The following is a 22,880-nucleotide window of genomic DNA, read 5'->3' on the forward strand; positions in this document are numbered from 1 at the left end:
ACAGAATGGGAGAAGATATTTGCAAATGACACTACAGATAAAGGGCTGGTATCCAAAATCTATAAAGAACTTCTCAAACTCAACACCCAAAAAACAAATAATGAAGTCAAAAAGTGAGCAGAAGAGATGAACAGACACTTCTCTGAAGAAGACATACAAATGGCTAACAGACACATGAAAAAATGTTCATCATCATTAGCCATCAGGGAAATCCAAATCAAAACCACACTGAGAGTGGGTGCCTGGGTGTGCCCGCGGGAAGATGGCTGAGCAGTTGCCGAAGTCTGTGCTCTTCGTGTGTCTGGGTAACATCTGTCGGTCACCCATTGCAGAAGCATTTTTCAGAAAACTTGTAACTGACAAAAGCTTTCAGATCATTGGGTCATTGATAGCGGCGCTGTTTCTGACTGGAACGTGGGCCGGTCACCAGATCCAAGAACTCTGAGCTTCCTCAGAAATCATGGCATTAACACAGCCCATAAAGCAAGACAGGTTACCAAGGAAGACTTTGCCACATTTGATTATATACTATGTATGGATGAAAGCAATCTGAGAGACTTGAATAGAAAAAGTAATCAAATTAAAAACTGCAAAGCTAAAATTGAACTACTTGGGAGCTATGATCCACAAAATCATCTCATTATTGAAGACCCCTATTATGGGAATGAGTCCGACTTTGAGACTGTCTACCAGCAGTGTGTGAGGTGCTGCAGAACCTTCCTGGAGAAGGCCCGCTAATGCCACACCCATTCTCCCTGCAGCCCCAGGCTGGGCCCCGCAGGCTCTGCTGTGAGGCTGCAGCTGTTTCTTCAGTTGACCCTTGGTTTCTTACCTTAAATAATTGTAGATGGAAATCAGTTATTGTATCTGACAGACAAATGAATAAAAATGTTTCATCCAGACAGTTTATGGGGTATGCGAGGAGTTCTTAGACCCGCTGAACCTCCCGCTTTGCCCCAGTTACAAAAATAGTGGAACAAACAAAATAGAACAGGCACCAGAGCATGAGGACATCCAGCGTCCCTTTCCGGCACACGAGTTCTGCCTCTTCCTCAAGTTTGCGGACGACCGATGGGGACCCTGTCCTCCGCTGTCTGCACAAGCCAGCCCCAGCAGCCCATTCACGGGAGCTCCCAGCCGAGACTCACCCTTGCTCGCAGTGCACACTGTTTACATAGAAGAGTTAAGGTGTTAGTCTGCAGAACCTTTCCAACCTGCTAGTTTATTTCATCAGGAAGTCAGCTTGATTCCATTGGAACCATTTTGCCTCTGGAAAGTTACAGCCAGAAAGAAGGACACTGTATGCTGGTTTATCTTACTGTCTGTTTGAGGAATGTGTCTGTTTTTCAATGCCTGTAGAACCCAAATGTCAAATATAGATTAGCCTAGGTGGGAAAAAATAATTAAAAAGTCGGGGAAAGTTCTTTTATGTCGAGCTGCTTAAATATTGAGACATTAAGTATTCTTTCATCAGTGCTTAATTTATAGACAAATACAGGTAATTTCTGTGCACTTGGAGGTAACTAATCTAAAATTCATATGGATATATGGCAGAAAAGATTGTTTTCAAAATAAACTGGGGAAATTATAAAAATACAAAAAAAAAAAAAACCACACTGAGATACCACCTTACACCAGTTAGAATGGCAAAAATGAACAGGGAAAGAAACAACAAATGTTGGAGAGGTTGTGGAGAAAGGGGAACCCTCTTACACTGTTGGTGGGAATGCAAGTTGGTACAGCCACTTTGGAAAACAGTGTGGAGGTTCCTCAAAAAGTTAAAAATAGAGCTACCCTATGACCCAGCAATGGCACTACTGGGTATTTACCCCAAAGACACAGATGTGGTGAAAAGAAGGGCCATATGCACCCCAATGTTCATAGCAGCAATGTCCGCAATAGCCAAACTGTGGCAAGAGCCGAGATGCCCTTCAACAGATGAATGGATAAAGAAGATGTGGTCCATATATACAATAATATTACTCAGCCATCAGAAAAGATGAATACCCAACTTTTACATCAACATGGATGGGGCTGGAGGAGATTATGCTAAGTGAAATAAGTCAAGCAGAGAAAGTCAATTATCATATGGTTTCACTTATTTGTGGAACATAAGGAATAACATGGAGGACATTAAGAGAAGGAAGGGAAAAATAGGGGAGGGGGAATTGGAGGGAGAGATGAACCATGAGAGACTATGGACCTGAGAAACAAACAGGGTTCTAGATGGGAGGGGGGAGGGGGGATTGGTTAGCCTGGTAATGGGTATTAAGGAGGGCACGTGCTGCATGGAGCACTGGGTATTATATGAAAACAATGGATCGTGGATCACTACATCAAAAACTAATGATGTATTGTACGGTGACTAACATAATATAATAAAATTAAAAACTACCAAAAAAAAAAAAAAAAAGTTCATAAATAAAATATTTACAAATGCAAAAAAAAAAAAAGAACTTGCCATTTTAATCATTTCTAAATGTGCAGTTCAGACATTTTTTACATTCACAGTATTGTGTAAGCATCACAACTATTTCATCACCCCAAACAGAAACTCTATGTTTATTAAGCAATAACTTCCCATTTCCAACCACCATCAGTATCCCCTGTTAACCTCTAATCTACTTTCTGTCTCTACAAATTTGACTATTCTTGGTATAACATATAAGTGGAATCATACAATATTTTCCTTTTGTATCTGGCTTAGTTCACTTAGCACAACGTTTCCAAGGTTTAAGCATGTTGTAACATGTGTCAGAACTTTACTCCTTTTTATGAAGGAATTTTATCTATTTGTGTGTATGCATGTGCGTGCATGTCTGTATACATCCATTCATCTATTGATGCACACTGGGCCATTTCTACCTTTTGGCTATAGTGAATAATGCTGCAATGAACATTGGTATACAAGTATCTGTTCGAACTCAGGAAACAACAGATGTTGGCAAGGTTGTGGAGAAAGGGGAACCCTCTTACACTGTTGGTGGGAATGCAAACTGGTGCAACCTCTCTGGAAAACAGTACAGGGGTTCCTCAAAAAGTTAAAAATAGGGGCACCTGGGTGGCTCAGTCATTAAGCATCTGCCTTTGGCTCAGGTCATGATCCCAGCAAGGGTCCTGGGATGGAGCCCCACATCGGGCTCCCTGCTCAGCGGGAAGTCTGCTTCTCCCTCTCCCTCTCCCTCTCCCACTCCCCTTGCTTGTGTTCCTTCTCTTGCTGTGTCTCTCTCTATCAAATAAATAAATAAAATCTTTTTTAAAAAAAGTTAAAAATAGAACTACCCTATGACCCAGGAATGCACTACTAGGTGTTTATCCAAAGGATACATAGTGATTCGAAGGGGTACATGCACCCCAATGTTTATAGCAGCAATGTCCACAATTGCCAAAATACACACACACACACACACACACACACACACTGGAATATTACTCAGCCATCAAAAAGAACGACATCTTTCCATTTGCAATGACATGGATGGAACGAGAGGGTATTATGCTAAGCAAAATAAATCAGTCAGAGAAAGACAAATACCATTGATTTCACTCATATGTGGAATTTAAGAAACAAAACAGATGAACATGGGGGAAGGGAAGGAAAAATAAGTAAGATGAAAACAGAGAGGGAGGCAAACCATAAGAGACTCTTAACTACAGGGAACAAACTGAGTGTTGCTGGAGGGGAGGTGGCTGGGGGGATGGGGTAACTGGGTGATGGGCATTAAGGAGGGTACTTGATGTAATGGGCACTGGGTGTTGTATGCAACTGATGAATCACTGAATTCTACCTCTGAAACTAACACGACAGTGTATGTTAATTAAATTGAATTTAAATACAAAATTTAAAAATAAAAATTTAAAAATAAAAAAATGAAACCAAGTATCTGTTTGAATATCTCTTTTGTGAAACAATTAAAAATGAAAAAAAGACTTGAATGGACAGTTCTCCAATGAAGATATACAAATGGTCAATAAGCACATAAAAAAATGTTCAACCTTATTAGTCAGTAGGGAAATGTCAATTATAATGAAATTATATGCCAATTATAATGCCATTATAATGAAATATCACTTCATATCTACTTTGGTTCGTCTATAATATTTCAATAAGGGAAAACAAGTGTTGGCAAAGATGTGGAAAATTAGAACTATTATACATTGCTGGTAAAGAATGTAAAATGGTGCAGTCACTGTGGAAAACAGTTTGGAGATCTTCAAAAATCCAAACATAAAATTACTATATTCCTCAGCAATTCCACTCCTAGGTATATTATATAATTGGGTTGTCTTTTTGTTTTTGAGTTGTAGGAATTCTTTATAAATTTTGAATATTAATACCTTTTCACATATATAATTTGCAAATATTTTCTCCCATTTTGAAAGTGGTCTTTTCATTTTCTGGATAATATCCTTTGCTGCACAGAAGCTTTTAACTTTGGTGAAGTCAAATTTACCTATTTCTCTTTTGTTGCTTTTGGTATATATCTAAAATTCCAATGCCAAACACAACATCATGAAGATTTACCCCTATCTTTTCTTCTAGGGTTTTATGATTTAACTGTTACATTTAGATGATTGACCAATTTTAAGTTAGTTTTTGTACATGCTGTGTGCTAGGGATCCCACTTCATTCTTTTACATGTGGAAATCCAGTTGCCCCAACAACATTTATTGAAGACACTAATCTTTCCCCATTTGGTGGATTTGTTAAAAACCAATTGGCCAGACAAGTATGGGTTTATTTCTAGACTCCCACTTCTAACCATTGATCAGGGTGATGCTGTTTTGATTACAGTAGCTTTGTAGTAAGTTTTGAAATCAGAAAGTGAGTTCTCAAAAACAAACAAACAAAACACACACACACACACACAAACCCAAAAAAACAAACAAACAAAAAGAAAGTGAGTTCTTCAAATGTATTCTTTTTCAAGATTGTTTTGACTAGTTAGGGCCTCTTGCAATTACATCAGAGTTTTAGGATTGGCTTTTCTATTTCTGCCTAAAAGGCTCTTGAAATTTTGATAAGGATTGTGTTGTATCTGTAGATAACTTTGAGTAGTATTGTAAACATATTAAAGCTTTTTACCCATGAACATAGCGTGTCTTTATTTATTTAGGTCTTGTCTAATTTCCTTTAGTAATGTTTTATGATTTTCATTGTACAAGACCTTCACTTCTTTGGTTAAACTATTTCCTAGATGTTTCATACATTTTTTAAAGTTTTAGGTGTAGAATTCAGTGATTCATTGCTTTCATACAATACCCAGGGCTGCTAGAGGAGGCAAGATGGTGAAAGAGTAGGGAACCATGTTTCATCTGGTCTGTTGAATTTAGCTAGATGACTATCAAATCATCCTGAACACCCATGAATTCAACCCAAGATGTAAGAAAAGAGTATTTGGAACTCTACAAGTAGAAAAGCAACCACTTTTTGCAAAGTAGGATGTGTGGAGAAATGATTCAGAGGGGATATATCAGAAGGTAATTGGCGGGGGTTGGGGGAAGCCTCAGTAAGCCAGCTACCAGAAAGTGATATAGCCCCAGAGGGCAAAATCAGCACCCTTAGAAATCTGCTCCAGTGAGAGATATCCCTGCATGAAAGGTGCTCAGATGGTGAAACGGGGCATAATTCTAAGTGGGACAGTGTGGTCTCAGGATCCCTGGAGTCACAGAAAGAATGGGGGTGCCTGAGCCAGTAGAGTTCCCAAGCAGTGAAGTGGGGAAACTGTTTACACCCAGCGAGACTGGGAGGGGACTCTCAGCCCCCTTCACCATAAACCATGAGCCATGGCCCCACCAGGTGACTGTTCTCTATATGGGGACCCTACAAAGGACAGGAATGTGGGGACCAACCTTCTTGCCCTGGGAGGGGCGGAGCATGTGTGCACATGACCGGGGGACATCTCTCAGTGCCAGAGCCTTGCAAAAGACAGGAAAGTGATGACCCTCCACCTTCCCTGGGTAGGGATGGAGCGGGTGCACACATGATCCCGAGACCACTTTCCGTGCCAGGGCCCTACAAAGTGCAGAAGCCCAGGACCCTCTGCCTTCCCCCAGGGAGGATCAGTGTGAGTGCACAACCCAAGAGTCAGCAGCATTTGGCACACACAAAAGTGAAGACCACTTATCCCTGAGGGTTTACTGAAGAGAGGGGACCATGATCTTTTGGCTCTGGGGCTGGAGATCAGGGCATAGCCATTTTTATTTTGATCTTCTAAGGAGGCACTGAAAGGCTTCAGGGAAAAAAAGCCACAGAGAGCAACCAAAAACAGCTTAACACTGAGCCTGGCTCCCTGGCAAGGGGCAGGCAAAGACACCTGAGAATCAGCACAGCAGGCCCCTCCTCCAGAAGAGGTGAAGAGCAAGTTTATGGAAGACACAAGACTGTAAAACTCCAGCACTAGGGGAAAATTATATATAGAATTGGAGGGGTTTTTTCTCATGATTATTTTATTTTATTTATTTTATGTTATGTTATGTTATGTTAATCACCATACATTACATCATTAGTTTTTGATGTAGTGTTCCATGATTCATTGTTTGCATATAACACCCAGTGCTCCATTCAATACATGCCCTCTTTAACACCGATCACCAGGCTAACCTATCCCCCACCCCCCTCCCCTCTAGAATGCTCAGTTTGTTTCTCAGAGTCGATAGTCTCTCATGGTTCGTCTCCCCCTCCAATTTCCCCCCTTCATTTTTCCCTTCCTACTATCTTCTTCTTTTAACATATAATGTATGTATTTAACATATACTGTGTTTCAGAGGTACAAGACTGTGATTCATCAGTCTTGCACAATTCACAGCGCTCACCACAGCACATACCCTCCCCAGTGTCCATCACCCAGCCACCCCATCCCTCCCACTCCCTACCACTCCAACAACGCTCAGTTTGTTTCCTGAGATTAAGAATTCCTCATATCAGTGAGGTCATATGATACATGTCTTTCTCTGATTCACTTATTTCACTCAGCATAATACCCTCCAGTTCCATCCACGTCTTTGTGAATGGCAAGATTTCATTCCTTTTGAGAACTGCATAATATTCCATTGTATATAAATACCACATCTTCTTTATCTGTTCATCTGTCAATGGACATCTTGGCTCTTTCCACAGTTCGGCCATTGTGGACATTGCTGCTATGAACATCAGGGTGCATGTACCCCTTTGGATCCCTACATTTTTATCTTTGGGGTAAATACCCAGTAGTGCAATTGCTGGTTCGTATGGTAGCTCTATTTACAACTTTTTGAGGAACCTCCATACTGTTTTCCAGAGTGGCTGTACCAGCTTGCATTCCCACCAACAGTGTAGGAGGATTCCCTTTTCTCCACATCCCCACCAACATCTGTCGTTTCCTGAATTGTTAATTTTAGTCATTCTGACTGGTGTGAGGAGGTATCTCATTGAGGTTTTGATTTGGATTTCCCTGATGCCAAGTGATGTTGAGCACTTTTTCATGTGTCTGTTGGCCATTTGGATGTTTTCTTTGGACAAGTGTCTTTTCATATCTTCTGCCCATTTCTTGATTGCATTCTTTGTTCTTTGGGTGTTGAGTTTGATGAGTTCTTTATAGATTTTGGATACTAGCCCTTTATCTGATATGTCATTTGCAAATATCTTCTCTCATTCTGTCGGTTGTCTTTTGGTTTTGTTGACTGTTTCTTTCGCCGTGCAAAAGCTTTTTATCTTGATGAAGTCCCAATAGTTTATTTTTGCCCTTGCTTCCCTTGCCTTTCGTGATGTTTCTACGAAGAAGCTGCTGCAGCTGAGGTCGAAGAGGTTGCTACCTGTGTTCTCCTTTAGGATTTTGATGGACTCCTGTCTCACATTGAGGTCTTTCAACCATTTTGAGTCTATTTTTGTGTGTGGTGTAAGGAAATGGTCCAGTTTCATTCTTCTGCATGTGGCTGTCCAATTTTCCCAACACCATTTGTTGAAGAGACGTTCTTTTTTCCATTGGACATTCTTTCTTGCTTTGTCAAAGATGAGTTGACCATAGAGCTGAGGGTCCATTTCTGGGCTCTCTCTTCTGTTCCATTGATCTATGTGTCTGTTTTTGTGCCAGTACCATGCTGTCTTGATGATGACAGCTTTGTAACAGACCTGAAGTCCGGAATTGTGATGCCACCCGCTTTGCTCTTCTTTTTCAACATTCCTCCGGCTATTCGGGGTCTTTTCTGGTTCCATACAAATTTTAGGACTATTTGTTCCATTTCTTTGAAAAAAGTTGATAGTATTTTGATAGGGATTGCACTGAATGTGTAGATTGTTCTAGGTAGCATTGACATCTTCACAATATTTGTTCTTCCAATCCATGAGCATGGAACATTTTTCCATTCTTTGTGGCGTCTTCAATTTCTTTCATGAGTATTTTATAGTTTTCTGAGTACAGATTCTTTGCCTCCTTGGTTAGATTTATTCCTAGGTATCTTATGGTTTTGGGTGCAATTGTAAATGGGATGGACTCCCTAATTTCTCTTTCTACTGTCTTGTTGTTGGTGTATAGGAATGCCACTGATTTCTGTGCATTGATTTTATCTCCTGCCACTTTACTGAACTCCTGTATGAGTTATAGCAGTTTTGGGGTGGAGTCTTTGGGGTTTTCCACATAAAGTATCATATCATCTGCAAAGAGTGAGAGTTTGAATTCTTCTTTGCTAATTCGGATGCCTTTTATTTCTTTTTGTTGTCTGATGGCTGAAGCCAGGACTTCTAGTACTATGTTGAATAGCAGTGGTGTTAGTGGACATCCCTGCCATGTTCCTGACCTTAGGGGGAAAGATCTCAGTTTTTCCCCATTGAGAATGATACTTGCTGTGGGTTTTTCACAGATGGCTTTTATGACATTAAGGTGTATACCCTCTATGCCTACACTCTGAAGAGCTTTGATCAAGAAAGGATGCTGTATTTTTCAAATGCTTTTTCTCCATCTATTGAGAGGATCACATGGTTCTTGTTCTTTCTTTTATTAATGTGTTGTATCACATTGATTGATTTGCAGTTGTTGAACCAACCTTGTAGCCGAGGGATAAATCCCACTTGGTCATGGTGAATAATCTTTTGAATGTCCTGTTGGATCCTATTGGCTGGTATTTTGGTGAGAATTTTTGCATCCATGTTCATCAGGGATATTGGTCTGTAATTCTCCTTTTTGATAGGGTCTTTGTCTGGTTTTGGGATCAAGCTAATGCTGGCCTCATAAAATGAGTTTGGAAGTTTTCCTTCCATTTCTATTTTTTGGAACAGTTTCAGAAGAATAGGTATTAAGTCTTCCTGAAATGTTTGGTAGAATTCCCCTGGGAAGCCATCTGGCCCTGGGCTTTTGTTTTTTGGGAGATTTTTGATGACTGCTTCAATTTCCTTAGTGGTTATAGGTCTGTTCAGGTTTTCTATTTCTTCCTGGTTCAGTTTTGGTAGTTGATACATCTCTAGGAATGCATCCATTTCTTCCAGCTTATCTAATTTGCTCGCATAGAGTTGCTCATAATATGTTCTTATAATTGTTTGTATTTCTTTGGTGTTGGTTGTGATTTCTCCTCTTTCATTCATAATTTTATTTATTTGGGTCCTTTCTCTTTTCTTTTTGATAAGTCTGGCCAGGGATTTATCAATCTTATTAATTCTTTCAAAGAACCAGATCCTGGTTTCATTGACCTGTTCTACTGTTCTTTTGGTTTCTATTTCATTGATTTCTGCTCTGATCTTTACTATTTCTCTTCTCCTTCTGGGTTTAGGCTTTATTTACTGTTCTTTCTGCAGCTCCTTTAGGTGTAGGGTTAGGTTGTGTATTTGAGACCTTTCTTGTTTCTTGAGAAAGGCTTGTATTGCTATATACTTTCCTCTCAGGACTGCCTTTGCTGCATCCCAAAGATTTTGAACAGTTGTGTTTTCATTTTCATTGGTTTCCATGGCTTTTTAAAATTCTTCTTTAATTTCCTGGTTGACCCATTCATTCTTTAGTAGGATGCTCTTTAACCTCCATGTACTTGAGTTCTTTCTGACTTTTGTCTTGTGATTGAGTTCTAGTTTCAAAGCATTGTGGTACAAAAATAGTCAGGGAATGATCCCAATCTTTTGGTACTGGTGAGACCTGATTTGTGACCTAGGATGTGATCTATTCTGGAGAATGTTCCATGGGCACTAGAGAAGAATGTGTATTCTGTTGCTTTGGGATGGAATGTTCTGAATATATCTGTGAAGTCCATTTGGTCCAGTGTGTCTTTTAAAATCTATATTTCCTTGTTGATATTTTTCTTAGACGATCTGTCCATTTCAGTGAGGGGGGTGTTAAAGTCCCCTACTATTATTGTATTGTTGTTGATGTGTTTCTTTGCTTTTGTTATTAATTGCCTTATATAATTGGCTGCCCCCCTGTTAGAGGCATAGATATTTACAATTGTTAGCTCTTTTTCTTGGATAGACCCTTTAAGTATGATATAGTGTCCTTCCTCATCTCTATTATAGTCTTTGGTTTAAAATCTAATTTGCCTGATATAAGGATTGCCACCCCAGCTTTCTTTTGGTGTCCATTAGCATGGTAAATGGTTTTCCACCCCCTCACTTTAAACATAGAGGTGTCTTTGGATCTAAAATAATTCTCTTGGAGACAGCATATTGATGGGTCTTGTTTTTTTATCCACTCTGATACCCTGTGTCTTTTGATTGGGGCATTTAGCCCATTTACATTCAGGGTAACTATTGAAAGGTATGAATTTAGTGCCATTGTATTGCCTGTAAGGTGACTGTTACTTTATATTGTCTGTGTTCCTTTCTGGTCTATGTTGCTTTTAGGGTCTCTCTTTGCTTAGAGGACCCCTTTCAATATTTCTTGTAGGGCTGGTTTTGCGTTTGGAAATTCCTTTAGTTTTTGTTTGTCCTGGAAGCTTTTTACCTCTCCTTCTATTTTCAATGACAGCCTAGCTGGACATAGTATTCTTGGCTGCGTATTTTTCTCATTTAGTGCTCTGAATATATCCTGCCAGTCCTTTCTGGCCTGCCAGGTCTCTGTGGATATAGGTCTGTTGCCAATCTAATGTTCCTACCTTGTAGGTTACAGATCTCTTGTCCCGAGCTGCTTTCAGGATTTTCTCTTTGTCTCTGAGACTTGTAAGTTTTTACTATTAGATGTTGGGGTGTTGACTTATTTTTATTGATTTTTAGGGGGTTTCTCTCTGCCTCCTGGATTTTGATGCCTGTTTCCTTCCCCAAATTAGGGAAGTTCTCTGCTATGATTTGCTCCAATAAACCTTCTGCCCCCCTCTCTCTTTCTTCTTCTTCTGGGATCCCAATTATTCTAATATTGTTTCATCTTATGGTATCACTTATCTCTCGAATTCTGCCCTCGTGATTCAGTGGTTTTTATATATCTCTTTTTCCCAGCTTCTTTATTTTCCATGATTTTGTCTTCTATATCACGAATTCTCTCTTCTGCCTCATTTATCCTAGCAGTTAGAGCCTCCATTTTTTATTTCACCTCATTAATAGCCTTTTTGATATCAACTTGGTTAGATTTGAGTTCTTTTATTTCTCCAGAAAGGGTTTCTCTAATATCTTCCATGCTTTTTTCAAGCCCAGGTAGTATCTTTAAAATAATCATTCTGAACTCTAGTTCTGACATCTTACTAATGTCCATATTGATTAGGTCCCTGGCAGTCGGACTGCCTCTTGTTCTTTTTTTTGAGGTGATTTTTTCCATCTTGTCATTTTGTCCAGAAGACAACAGATGAATGAGAGAACAAAATGCTAACAGGGTAACAATGACCGTGGGAAAATATACACTAAACAAATCAGAAGAGACCTGAAACTGGGGGGGAAAGAAAGAAAAAAGAAAAACTAGAAAAAGAAAAAAGATATAAAAAAAAAGAGAATATGATCAAATATGATCCAATGGTGCATAGATCAGTGACACACACTAGATTTTGGGCATATTTTGGTCTGTTAGAAGAAAGTGCCTCTCAAAATTTTAAAGAAAGAAAAACTTATATATGTGCAAAAATAAGGGTAAATACAATGAAGGGATGGAATATGATTATAAAGATGAAAATTATGAAAGATTTTATAAAAGGAGTTAATAAGAAAGGAAGTGGTTTGAAAAAAGAAAGTAGAGGAATTAAAAAAGAAAAACAGGGGGGGTGGAGAATGTGATCAGGCAGGAGAGTAGAACAAAGCCATACACTAGAGATTTAGGGTGTATTTTGGTCTGGTAGAAGAAACTGTATCCCAAAATTTTAAAGTGAAAACAACTTATATGTATACCAAAAATAAGGTTAACTACTATGAAGGAATAGAATATGACTCTAAAAATGAAAAATAAAAAAGATTCTTAAAAAATGGATTGATAAGATGTTGGTTGAGAAAGGGAAAAAGAAAAATTTAAGAAAAAGAAAAAGAAAATTAAAAAACTTAACTTTGAAAGACTAAAGAATCAGGAGGAAAAAAGCCACGAATTCTGTGTGCTGTATTCCCCTAGCACTGGAGTTCTGCCGTTCTCATCCATGGGTAAACTTGGTCTTGCCTGGCTGTTCTTGCTGGTCTTCAGGGGGAGGGGCCTGTTGCCGTGGTTCCCAAATGTCTTTGCTGGAGGCGGAATTGCCCCGCCCTTGCCTGGTCTGGGCTAAGTAATCTGCTTGGGTTTGCTCTCAGAAGCTTTTGTTCCCTGCAAGCTTTCAGTACAGCTTTGGAGGATGAGAGTGAAAATGGCAGCCTCCCAGTGTCTGCCCCGGAGGAGCGGGAACTCAGGGCCCCGCTCCTCTGTGAGCCCCCAGAGAAAAGCAGTCACTCCCATCTCCCTGGTCTCTGGCCCCACTCTGTGCTCACCTGGCCCATGACCTAGCGTTTCTATCTCTGGCACACGACCACGTGTGGAGTCTCCAAACCCAGCAGATTCCTGCGGTGTGCTCCCACACCACTCCTCCCGGGGGAGGAAGGAGAGTCTCCCCGGGTCTGCTGCTTGTTGGGTCCCTGCTGGAGTAGCAGTGGCCCGACTGTGCCACAGATCGTGGTTCATGGCAATCCCGAGCTGAGAGCCCACTCCTTGGCTCCATCTCTGTAGCCAGTTTCCCCGCTCTGATACCTGGGAGCTCTGTTGCACTCAGGCACCCCCAGTCTTTCTGTGGCCCCAAGTGTCCTGAGACCACACTGTCCCAGCGAGGCTTCCACACACCTCCCCCCCCTCCACTTAGTGGCCGATAGAGGACCCCTCCCCTGCTGTCTATCCTCCCGAATATTGCCTTGGATTCACTTCTCCACATGTCCTACCTTCCAGAAAGTGGTCACTTTTCTGTTCAGAGAGTTGCTGCTATTCTTTTCTTCAATCTCCAGTTGAGTTCCTAGGTGAAAGAAGAGAGAATTAGTGATATAGAAGACCAAATGATGGAAAATAAAGAAGCTGAGAAAAAGAGAGATATAAAACTACTCGATAATGAGCGCAGAATTTGAGAGATAAGTGATACCATAAGATGAAACAATATTAGAATAATTGGGATCCCAGAAGAAGAAGAAAGAGAGAGAGGGGCAGAAGGTATAATGGAGCAAATTATAGCAGAGAACTTCCCTAATTTGGGGAAGGAAACAGGCATCAAAATCCAGGAGGCAGAGAGAAACCCCCTAAAAATCAATAAAAATAAGTCAACACCCCTACATCTAATAGTAAAAACTTACAAGTCTCAGAGACAAAGAAAATCCTGAAAGCAGCTCGGGAGAAGAGATCTGTAACCAAAAATGGTAGAAACATTAGATGGCAACAGACCTATCCACAGAGACCTGGCAGGCCAGAAAGGACTGGCATGATATATTCAGAGCACAAAATGAGAAAATATGCAGCCAAGAATACTATATCCAACTAGGCTGTCATTGAAAATAGAAGGAGAGATAATAAACTTCCAGGACAAACAAAAACTAAAGGAACTTCCAAACGCAAAACGAGCCCTACAAGAAATATTGAAAGGGGTCCTCTAAGCAAAGAGAGACCCTAAAAACAACATAGACCAGAACGGAACACAGACAACATACAGTAACAGTCACCTTACAGGGAATACAATGGCACTAAATTCATACCTTTCAATAGTTACGCTGAATGTAAATGGCTAAATGCCCCAATCAAAAGACAGGCTGTCGAGTGGTTAAAAAAAACAAAAAACAAAAATAAATAAGACCCATCAATATACTGCTTGCAAGAGACTCATTCTAGACTCAAAGACACCTCTGGGTTTAAAGTGAGGGTGTGGAAAACCATTTACCACACTAATGGTCATCAAAAGAATGCTGGGGTGGCAATCCTTATATCAGACAAATTAGATTTTAAACCAAAGACTTCAACTTCATTAAACCATTAAAAAAATTAAAAGTAAAGAAAAAAATAGCAAGACCTATCCATATACTGTCCACAAGAGACTCACTTTAGACCTAAAGTCACCTCCAGACTGATTGTGAGGGGTCGAGAACAATTTATCATGCTAATGGACCTCAAAAGAAAGCTAGGAAAGCAATTCTCATATTAGGCAAATTAGATCTTAAACCAAAGACCATAGTAAGAGATGAAGAGGTACACTGTATCATAATTAAAGGGTCTACCCAACAAGGACTAACAATTATAAATATGTATGCTCCTAATTTGGGAGCAGCCAATTATATCAACCAATTAATAACCAAATTGAAGAAACATATTGATAATAATACATTAATAGTAGGGGACTTTAACACCCCACTCATAGTAATGGACAGATTATCTAAGAAGATCAACAAGGAAACAAGGGCTTTGAATGACAAACTGGACCAGATGGACTTCACAGATATATTCAGAACATTCCATCCTAAAGCAACAGAATACACATTCTTCTCAAGTGCACATGGAACTTTTTCCAAAATAGATCACATCCTGGGTTACAAATCAGGTCTCAACTGATACCAAAAGATTGGGATTATTCCCTGCCTATTCTCAGTCCACAGTGCTTTGAAACTTGAACTCAATCACAAGTGGAAATTTGGAAGGAACTCAAACACGTGGAGGTTAAAGACCATCTTACTAAAGAATGAATGGGTCGACCATGAAATTAAAGAATAATTTAAAAAATTCATAGAAAATAATGAAAATTAAAACACAAATGTTCAAAACCTTTGGAATACAGCAAAGGCGGTCCTAAGAGAGAAGTACATTGCAATACAAGTCTCTCTCAAAAATTTTTTTAAAATCTCAAATATACAAGCTAACTTTACACCTAAAGGAACTGCAGAAAGAACAGCAAGTAAAGCCTAAGCCAAGCAGAAGAAGAGAAATAATAAAGATTAGAGGAGAAATCAATGAAATAGAAACCAGAAGAGCAGTAGAATAGATCAACAAAAATAGAACCTGGTTCTTTGAAAGAATTAAGATTGATAAACCCCTAGCCAGACTTATCAAAAAGAAAAGAGAAAGGACCCAAATTAATGAAATCATGAATGAAAGAAGAGAGATCATGACCAACACCAAGGAAATACAATTTTAAGAACATATTATAAGCAACTATATGCCAAAAAATTAGGCAATCTGGAAGAAATGGATGCATTCCTGGAAACTTATAAACTACCAAGACTGAAACAGGAAGAAATAGAAAAACTGAACAGACTCATAATCAGCAAGGCAGTTGAAGTACTAACCAAAAACCTCCCAAAAAACAAGAGTCCAGGGCCAGATGATTTCCCAGGGAAATTCTACCAAACACTTAAAGAAGAAATAATACCTATTCTACTGAAGCTGTTTCAAAAAATAAAAATGGAAGGAAAACTTCCAAACTCATTCTATGAAGCCAGCATTACCTTGATCCTAAAACCAAAGACCCCATCAAAAAGGAGAATTACAGGGGCGCCTGGGTGGCTCAGTCAGTTAAGTTTCTGCCTTTGGCTCAGGTCATGATCCCAGGGTCCTGGAGCCTGCTTCTCCCTCTCCTCCCCACTCGTACTCTCTCTCTCAATTAAATAAATAAATAAATAAATAAATAAATAAATAAATAAATAAATATTTTAAAGGAGAATTACAGACCAATATCCCTGATGAACACGATGCCAAAAAATTCGACAGAATTCTAGCCAATTGGATCCAACAGTACATTGAAAAGATTATTCACCATGACCAAGTGGGATTTACTCCTGGGATGCAAGTGTGGTCCAACATGTGCAAATCAACCAATGTGATACATCACATTAATAAAAGAAAGGACAAGAACCATATGATCCTCTCCATTGATGCAGAAAAAGCATTTTGCATATAATACAGCATCCTTTCTTGATTAAAACTCTTCACAGTGTAGGGATAGAGGGAACATACCTCAATATCATAAAAGCCATCTGCAAAAAGCCCAAGCAAATATAATTCTCAATGGGGAAAAACTGAGAGCTTTTCCCTTAAAAGCAGGAACACAACAGGGGTGCCCACACTCACCACTGCTGTTCAACATAGAAGTAGAAGTCGTAGCCCCAGCAATCAGACAACAAAAAGAAATAAAAGGTATTCAAATTGGCAAAGAAAAAGTCAAACTCTCACTCTTCACATATGACATGATACTTTACGTAGAAAACCCAAAAGACTCCACCCCAAAATTGCTAAAACTCATACAGCAATTCAGCAACATGGCAGGATATAAAATCAATACACAGAAATCAGTTGCATTTCTTTACACTAACAATGAGAGACAGAAGAAAGAGAAATTAAGGAACTGATCCCATTTACAATTGCACCAAAAACCATATGATACCTAAGAATAAACCTAACTGAAGACGTAAAGGATCTGTACTCTGAAAACTGTAGAACATTTAGGAAAGAAATTGAGGAAGACACAAACAGATGGAAAACATTCCATGTTCATGGATTGAAAGAATAAATATTGTTAAAATGTCTATGCTACCTAGAGCAATCTACACATTCAATGCAATCCCTACCAAAATGCCATCAACTTTTTTCACAGACCTGGACCAAATAATCCTAAAATTTGTATGGAAGCAGAAAAGACCCCTAATAGGCAAAGGAATGTTGAAAAAGAAAACCAAAGCTGGTGGAATCACAATGCCAGACTTCAAGCTCTATTACAAAGCTGTAATCATCAAGACATTAGGTACTGGCACAAAAACAGATACACAGATCAATGGAACAGAAGAGAGAGCCCAGAAATGGATCTTTGATAAAGCAGGAAAGAATGTCCAGTGGAATAAAGACAGTCTCTTCAACAAATGGTGTTGGGAAAATTGGACAGCCACATGCAGAAGAATGAAACTAAAACATTTCTTTACACCACACACAAAAATAGACTCAAAATGGATGAAAGACCTCAATGTGAGAGGAATCCATCAAAATCCTAGAGGAGAACACAGGCAGCAACCTCTTCAACCTCGAACGCAGCAACTTCTTGCTAAACACATCTCCAGAGGCAAGGGAAAGAAAAGCAAAAATGAACTACTAGGACTTCATCAAGATAAAAAGCTTTTGCACAGCAAAGGAAACAGTTAATAAAAACCAAAAGACAACTGATGGAATGGGAGAAGATATTTGCAAATGATTTATCAGATAAAGGGTTAATATCCTTAATCTATAAAGAACTTAACACACTCAACACCCAAAGAACAAATGATCCAACCAAGAAATGGGCAGAAGACATGAACAGACATTTTTCCAAAGAAGACATCCAAATGGCCAACAGACACATGAAAAAGTGTTCAACATCGCTTGGCATCAGGGAAATCCCAATCAAAACCTCAATGAGCTACCACCTCACACCAGTCAGAATGGCTAAAATTAACAAATCAGGAAACGACAGATGTTGGCGGGGATGCGGAGAAAGGGGAACCCTTTCCCCTTTCCCACTGTTGGTGGGAATGCAAGCTGGTGCAGCCACTCTGGAAAACAGTATGGAGGTTCCTCAAAAAGTTGAAAATAGAGCTACCCTACCACCCAGCAATTGCACTACTGGGTATTTACCCCAAAGATACAAATGTAGTGATCCGAAGGGACACCTGCACCCCAATGTTTATAGCAGCAAGGTCCATAATAGCCAAACTATGGGAAAAGCCCAGCTGTCCATCGAGAGATGAATGGATAAAGAAGAAGTGGTATATATATACAATGGAATATTATGCAGCCATCAAAAGGAATGAAATCTTGCCATTTGCAATGACATGGATGGAACTAAAGGGTATTATGCTAAGGGAAATAAGTCAATCAGAGAAAGACAAGTATCATATGATCTCGCTGATATGTGGAATTTGAGAAACAAGGCAGAGGACCAGGGGGAAGAGAGGAAAAAATGAAACAGGACAAAACCAGAGGGGGAGACAAACCATAAGAGACTCTTAATCTCAGGAAACAAACTGAGGGTTGCTGGAGTGGTGGGGGGTGGGAGGGATGGAGTGGCTGGGTGATGGACATTGGGGAGGGTATGTGCTATGGTGAGCGCTGTGAATTGTGCGAATCACAAACCTGTACCCCTGAAACAAATAACACATTATATGTTAATAAAAAAGACACAATTTACCAAAAGTTATATAAGGAAAAATAGAAATAGGCCTATATTTATTAAAGGCATTGAATCAATAATTAATACTTTTCCAAAATGAAAGCACCAACCTTCACTGGGAAATTCCACCAAACATTTAAGATTCAGATTCAATATCCAAAAGTCAATTAACGTAATAGATTACACCAACAGGACAAAGAAGGAAAATCATATGAACACATAAATAGATGCAGAAAAAGTATTTGACAAAATCCAACACTCATTCATGATAAAAATTCTCAGCAATCTAGGAATGGAGAGGAAGTTAACCTGATAAAGAACATCTACAAACAAACAAACCCTATAACTAACATCACACTTAATTGTGAGAAACTAGAAACTTTCCCACTAAGATCAGAAACAAGTCAAGGGTGCTCCCTTTCATTACTTCTGTTCAAAATCCTACTGGAAATTCTAGCAAAGAAATAAGAAAAGGTGATAAAAGCTATACAGATTGGAAAGAAGGAAATAAACTGTGTTCACAGATGACATGATTGTCTATATAGAAAATCTCAAAGAATCAACAAAAAACTACTGGAACTAATAAGTTCAGGTTACAGGAGAGAAAGTTAATATGCAAAAGTCAATCGCTTCTTATATGCCAGCAATAAACAATTGGAATTTGAAATTAAAAACACAATATCATTTACATTATCACCCCAAATTGGAATTATTTATGTGTAAATATAACAAAATATGTAAAAGAGCTATGTGAGGAAAACCACAAGACTAATTAAGGAAGTGAAATAAAACCTAAATAAGTGGAGATATTAGGAAAACTCAATATTGTCAAGATATCAGTTCTTTCCAATTTGACCTTTGGATTCAACACAATCTCAATGAAAATCCCAGCAAGTTATTTTGTGGATAGCAACAAACTGATTTTAAAGTTTATACTAAAGGCAAAAGACCTGGAATATCCAACATAATAATGAAGGAGAGGGGCAAAGTCAAAATACTGACACTACCCAACTTCGGGATCAAGACAGTGTGATTTTGGCAAAAGAGTAGACAAATAGAAGATAGACTCACACAAAAAGTCACCTGATATTTGACAAAGTAGTAAAGACAATTCAATAGAGAAAAGATAGACTTTTCAACAAATAATTCTTGAATGAATGGACATCCACATTAAAAAAAATACCCTCGAATCAATACATCAATCACATGTAAAATTTACATTTTACATACCATTACAGGTGGAACACAGGAGATTTTATAGATAAAACTATAAAACTCCTGGAAGATAACATAGGAGAAAATCCAGATGATGCTGGGTCTGACTTTTTAGATACAACAACAAAACCATCGAAGAAAAAAAGTGATAAAATGAACTTTATTAGAATTAAAAAACTGCTCTGCAAAAGACAAGCCACAGAGAGGGGGAAAAATCTGCAAAACACACATCTGATAAAGGAGTAGTATCCAAAATATACAAAGGATTCTTAAAACTCAACAATAAGAAAACAATTCAACTAAAAATTGGAAAGATCTGAACAGACACCTCAGCAAGGAAGCAATACCAATGGGAAATGAATATATGAAAAGATGTTCAACATCACATGTCACTAGGAATTGCAAATTAAAACAACAATGAGATTCCACTGCAAATCTATTAGAATGACTAAAATCCAAAACACTAACCACACAAAATGCTGGTGAAGAGGTGGAGCAATAGGAACTCTCATTCATTGCTGGTGGGAATGAGAAATGGTACAGTCACTTTGGAAAATAGTTTGGTAGTTTCTTAAGAAAACTAAACACACTCTTACCATACAATTCAGCAATCACACTCCACAGTCTTTACCTAAATGAGTTGGCAATTTAGGGCCACACAAAAACCTGCACACAGATGTTTATAGCAGCTTTATTCATAATTACCTAAACTTGGAAGCAACCAAGATGTCCTTCAGTAGGTGAGTAGGTAAGTAAACTGTGGTCTATCCAGACAATAGGATTTTATTCTACGCTAAGAAGAAGTGAGCTATCAAGCCATGAAAAGATACAGAGGAATTTTAATGCCTATTGCTAAGTGAAAGAAGCCAATTCTAAAAGGCTACATACTGTATTATTGTAACTATAATAACAGTCTCAAAACTAGGGAGAAAAAATTAGTGTTTGACAGGGGCTTGGAGGAGGGGGGAGAGGAATGAACAGGTGGAACACAGGAGATTTTTTCACAGTTACCTACTATAATGGCAGATGCAGGTCCTTATACATTTGTCAAAACCCACTGAATACATAACACAAAGAGTGATGTGAACTATGGACTTTAAGAATACTGTATCAATATCCACTCCTCAAGAGTAACAAGTGTGCCACACATTAGTGCTAATGCAAGGTGTTACTTATATATTTGGGACAGTGGAGGAGCATGGGGGCTGAGGGAGCATGTGGGAACTCTGTATTCTGCTCACTTGTTCTGTAAACTTAAAATTGTTCTAAAAACTAATTTAAATAAACAAACAAATCTAGGTCTATAGTTCACATTCTTACTTTAAAATGCAGTTCAATTGGGTTAAGATAAATATTTTAAAAATCAAATATAGGAAGAAAACATCATGGGCTTTAGAAACTTGACTCTAAAAGAAAAACATAAAGGAAGCATGTGATAAATTTTCATGCAGGGAGATTTTACATGTATCTGAAGCAATTTGCCAAAAGAATAAAAGCCCATTGCCAGAAGATGAATAAAAACGTGTTCAAATTACAATTAATCAAATAAATGCATAATAAAACAAGGGACTGTTTTTCTCCTATAAAATTGGAAGGCACTTAAGACTATGTAAATATCTGATGTTGTCTAGGTTATGGGAAAATGAACACTCTCCTGTCGCACTAATGGGATAACAAATTGGCGCAAATCCTCTAAAGGAAAATTTGGCAATAAATATAAAAATCCTAGAAATGGTTCTTTTCTTTTGACTCAGCATTTTCACTTCTAAATTATGTTTGGGTGAGCAAATAAAGGCATGAGTACTGTAAAATTATGATACATTCACACTGGGTGGGCCATACAGCCGGTTAGGGCAACACACTTTGCTTCACCACCAGGAATATGTAGGCCACGACACCCCAACAGATAACAAGCCACCATGATTTTTAAAAGTGCTGTGTGTGTGTGTATGTTTGGGTACTTGCAGCGCAAAAACCTGGGAGGATTCACACATAAATGTTAAATGTCACTGAGTAGAGTGTTTGGGTTTGGGGGATTTTCAATGACAGTAATTATCTTTTTTTACCAGAATGTTCTGGCTTTTTCTATCCTGAGCATATATTACTTGCGGGAAAGTAAAGCAGTACAAAAAAGATCCCTTTGGAAGCGGGGAGGTAGAGTCAGGGTAGCCACCAGGGGGGCTGTTGTCACAATACAAGGAAGCTGAGCTTGGCAGGCACAGGTGCTCTGGGAGGGGCCTCAGCCAATCTGGACCTTTGGCCTCGGAAAAGATCAGGAGCCACAAGGGGGCGGAGTCAGCGAAGGGACTACAGAGCTGTTGCCGGGCAGCTGGGCTGGCTGGCAGGCAGCCTACAAGCCTCTTCTTCCTTCCTGAGTTGGCGTGCTCAGCACCGTTGCCCCCGGCATTGCGTGGGTACACTCTGGGGCTGCCCTGGCAGCAGGAGGACTGTCAGGGCTTCCCAGGCTTCCTACCCCAAGCACCCAGCTCAGACCTCGCTCCCCAGTGAAATTTCCTTGCTACTTAGAGCTCATTGCCAAGTCCCTGAAACAGGCAGAGTGGCAGTCCCCTAGTGACTTCACTGCCTGGACTGTGACACTTTGCTAAGGGCAAAAGGCAATCTTAGCCTGACCTCCAGGACCCTGTAAGTCTACTTTAACATATAAAAATTCCTTTGGAAACTTCCTTTATCTCTACCCCCCCCCCCAAGATACATGTTGGCAATCATCCCCCACGTGTATGACCCACAGATATACATCTGAAGGGTCTCATTAAGGGACAGGCTGGGCTAGGTAGGGAGAGATAGTTCAGGGGCCACGGGATCCGGCTCACAGAAATCCCAAAAATGCAGAGTTGTAAGAAAATCAGAGATAAGGGAACAAACGAGACCACCCTGCCCCTAGGTGTCAGAAGTGGGGTCTTGTTATAACAGTTACTTGTGACCAACAAAGAATTACCAGACCCTAAAAAGGAAGTAAGTTGTTAAAGGTGTAATCACTAGTCCTTATTGAATGGTGCTATCATTAGAGATGTTAAAAGGATTTAAGTTACCTGGTTAGTCTTCAATAAAAAACCAACCCTAAAAGCCCTCCGTGGCAACCCTGTAAGGACCCCTCTCACTCCTGAGAACTTTTTCTGTATCCTTGCTTAATAAAACTCTCTTTACTCACTCTCTTTTGT

General features: G+C 39.3%; 2 protein-coding genes across 2 annotated transcripts in view; one reads left to right on the forward strand and one right to left on the reverse strand.

Annotated features, from left to right (window-relative positions):
* ALDH1L1 (aldehyde dehydrogenase 1 family member L1) overlaps window positions 1–22,880 on the reverse strand; it is a 103,998-nt gene that overhangs the window by 79,512 nt on the left and 1,606 nt on the right. The window contains exon 2 of the mRNA XM_044912678.1: window positions 13,265–13,335. The gene's annotated coding sequence lies outside the window, so the exon portion shown is untranslated. The remainder of the gene's footprint in view (window positions 1–13,264; window positions 13,336–22,880) is intronic.
* Window positions 263–738, forward strand: LOC110585006 (low molecular weight phosphotyrosine protein phosphatase-like). Its single transcript, XM_044916180.1, is given in 2 exon segments — window positions 263–362; window positions 365–738. Coding segments are annotated over 2 exon segments (474 nt in total).

This window comes from Neomonachus schauinslandi, chromosome 1 (genome assembly GCF_002201575.2).
Source record: "Neomonachus schauinslandi chromosome 1, ASM220157v2, whole genome shotgun sequence".
NCBI classification, from domain to species: domain Eukaryota; kingdom Metazoa; phylum Chordata; class Mammalia; order Carnivora; family Phocidae; genus Neomonachus; species Neomonachus schauinslandi.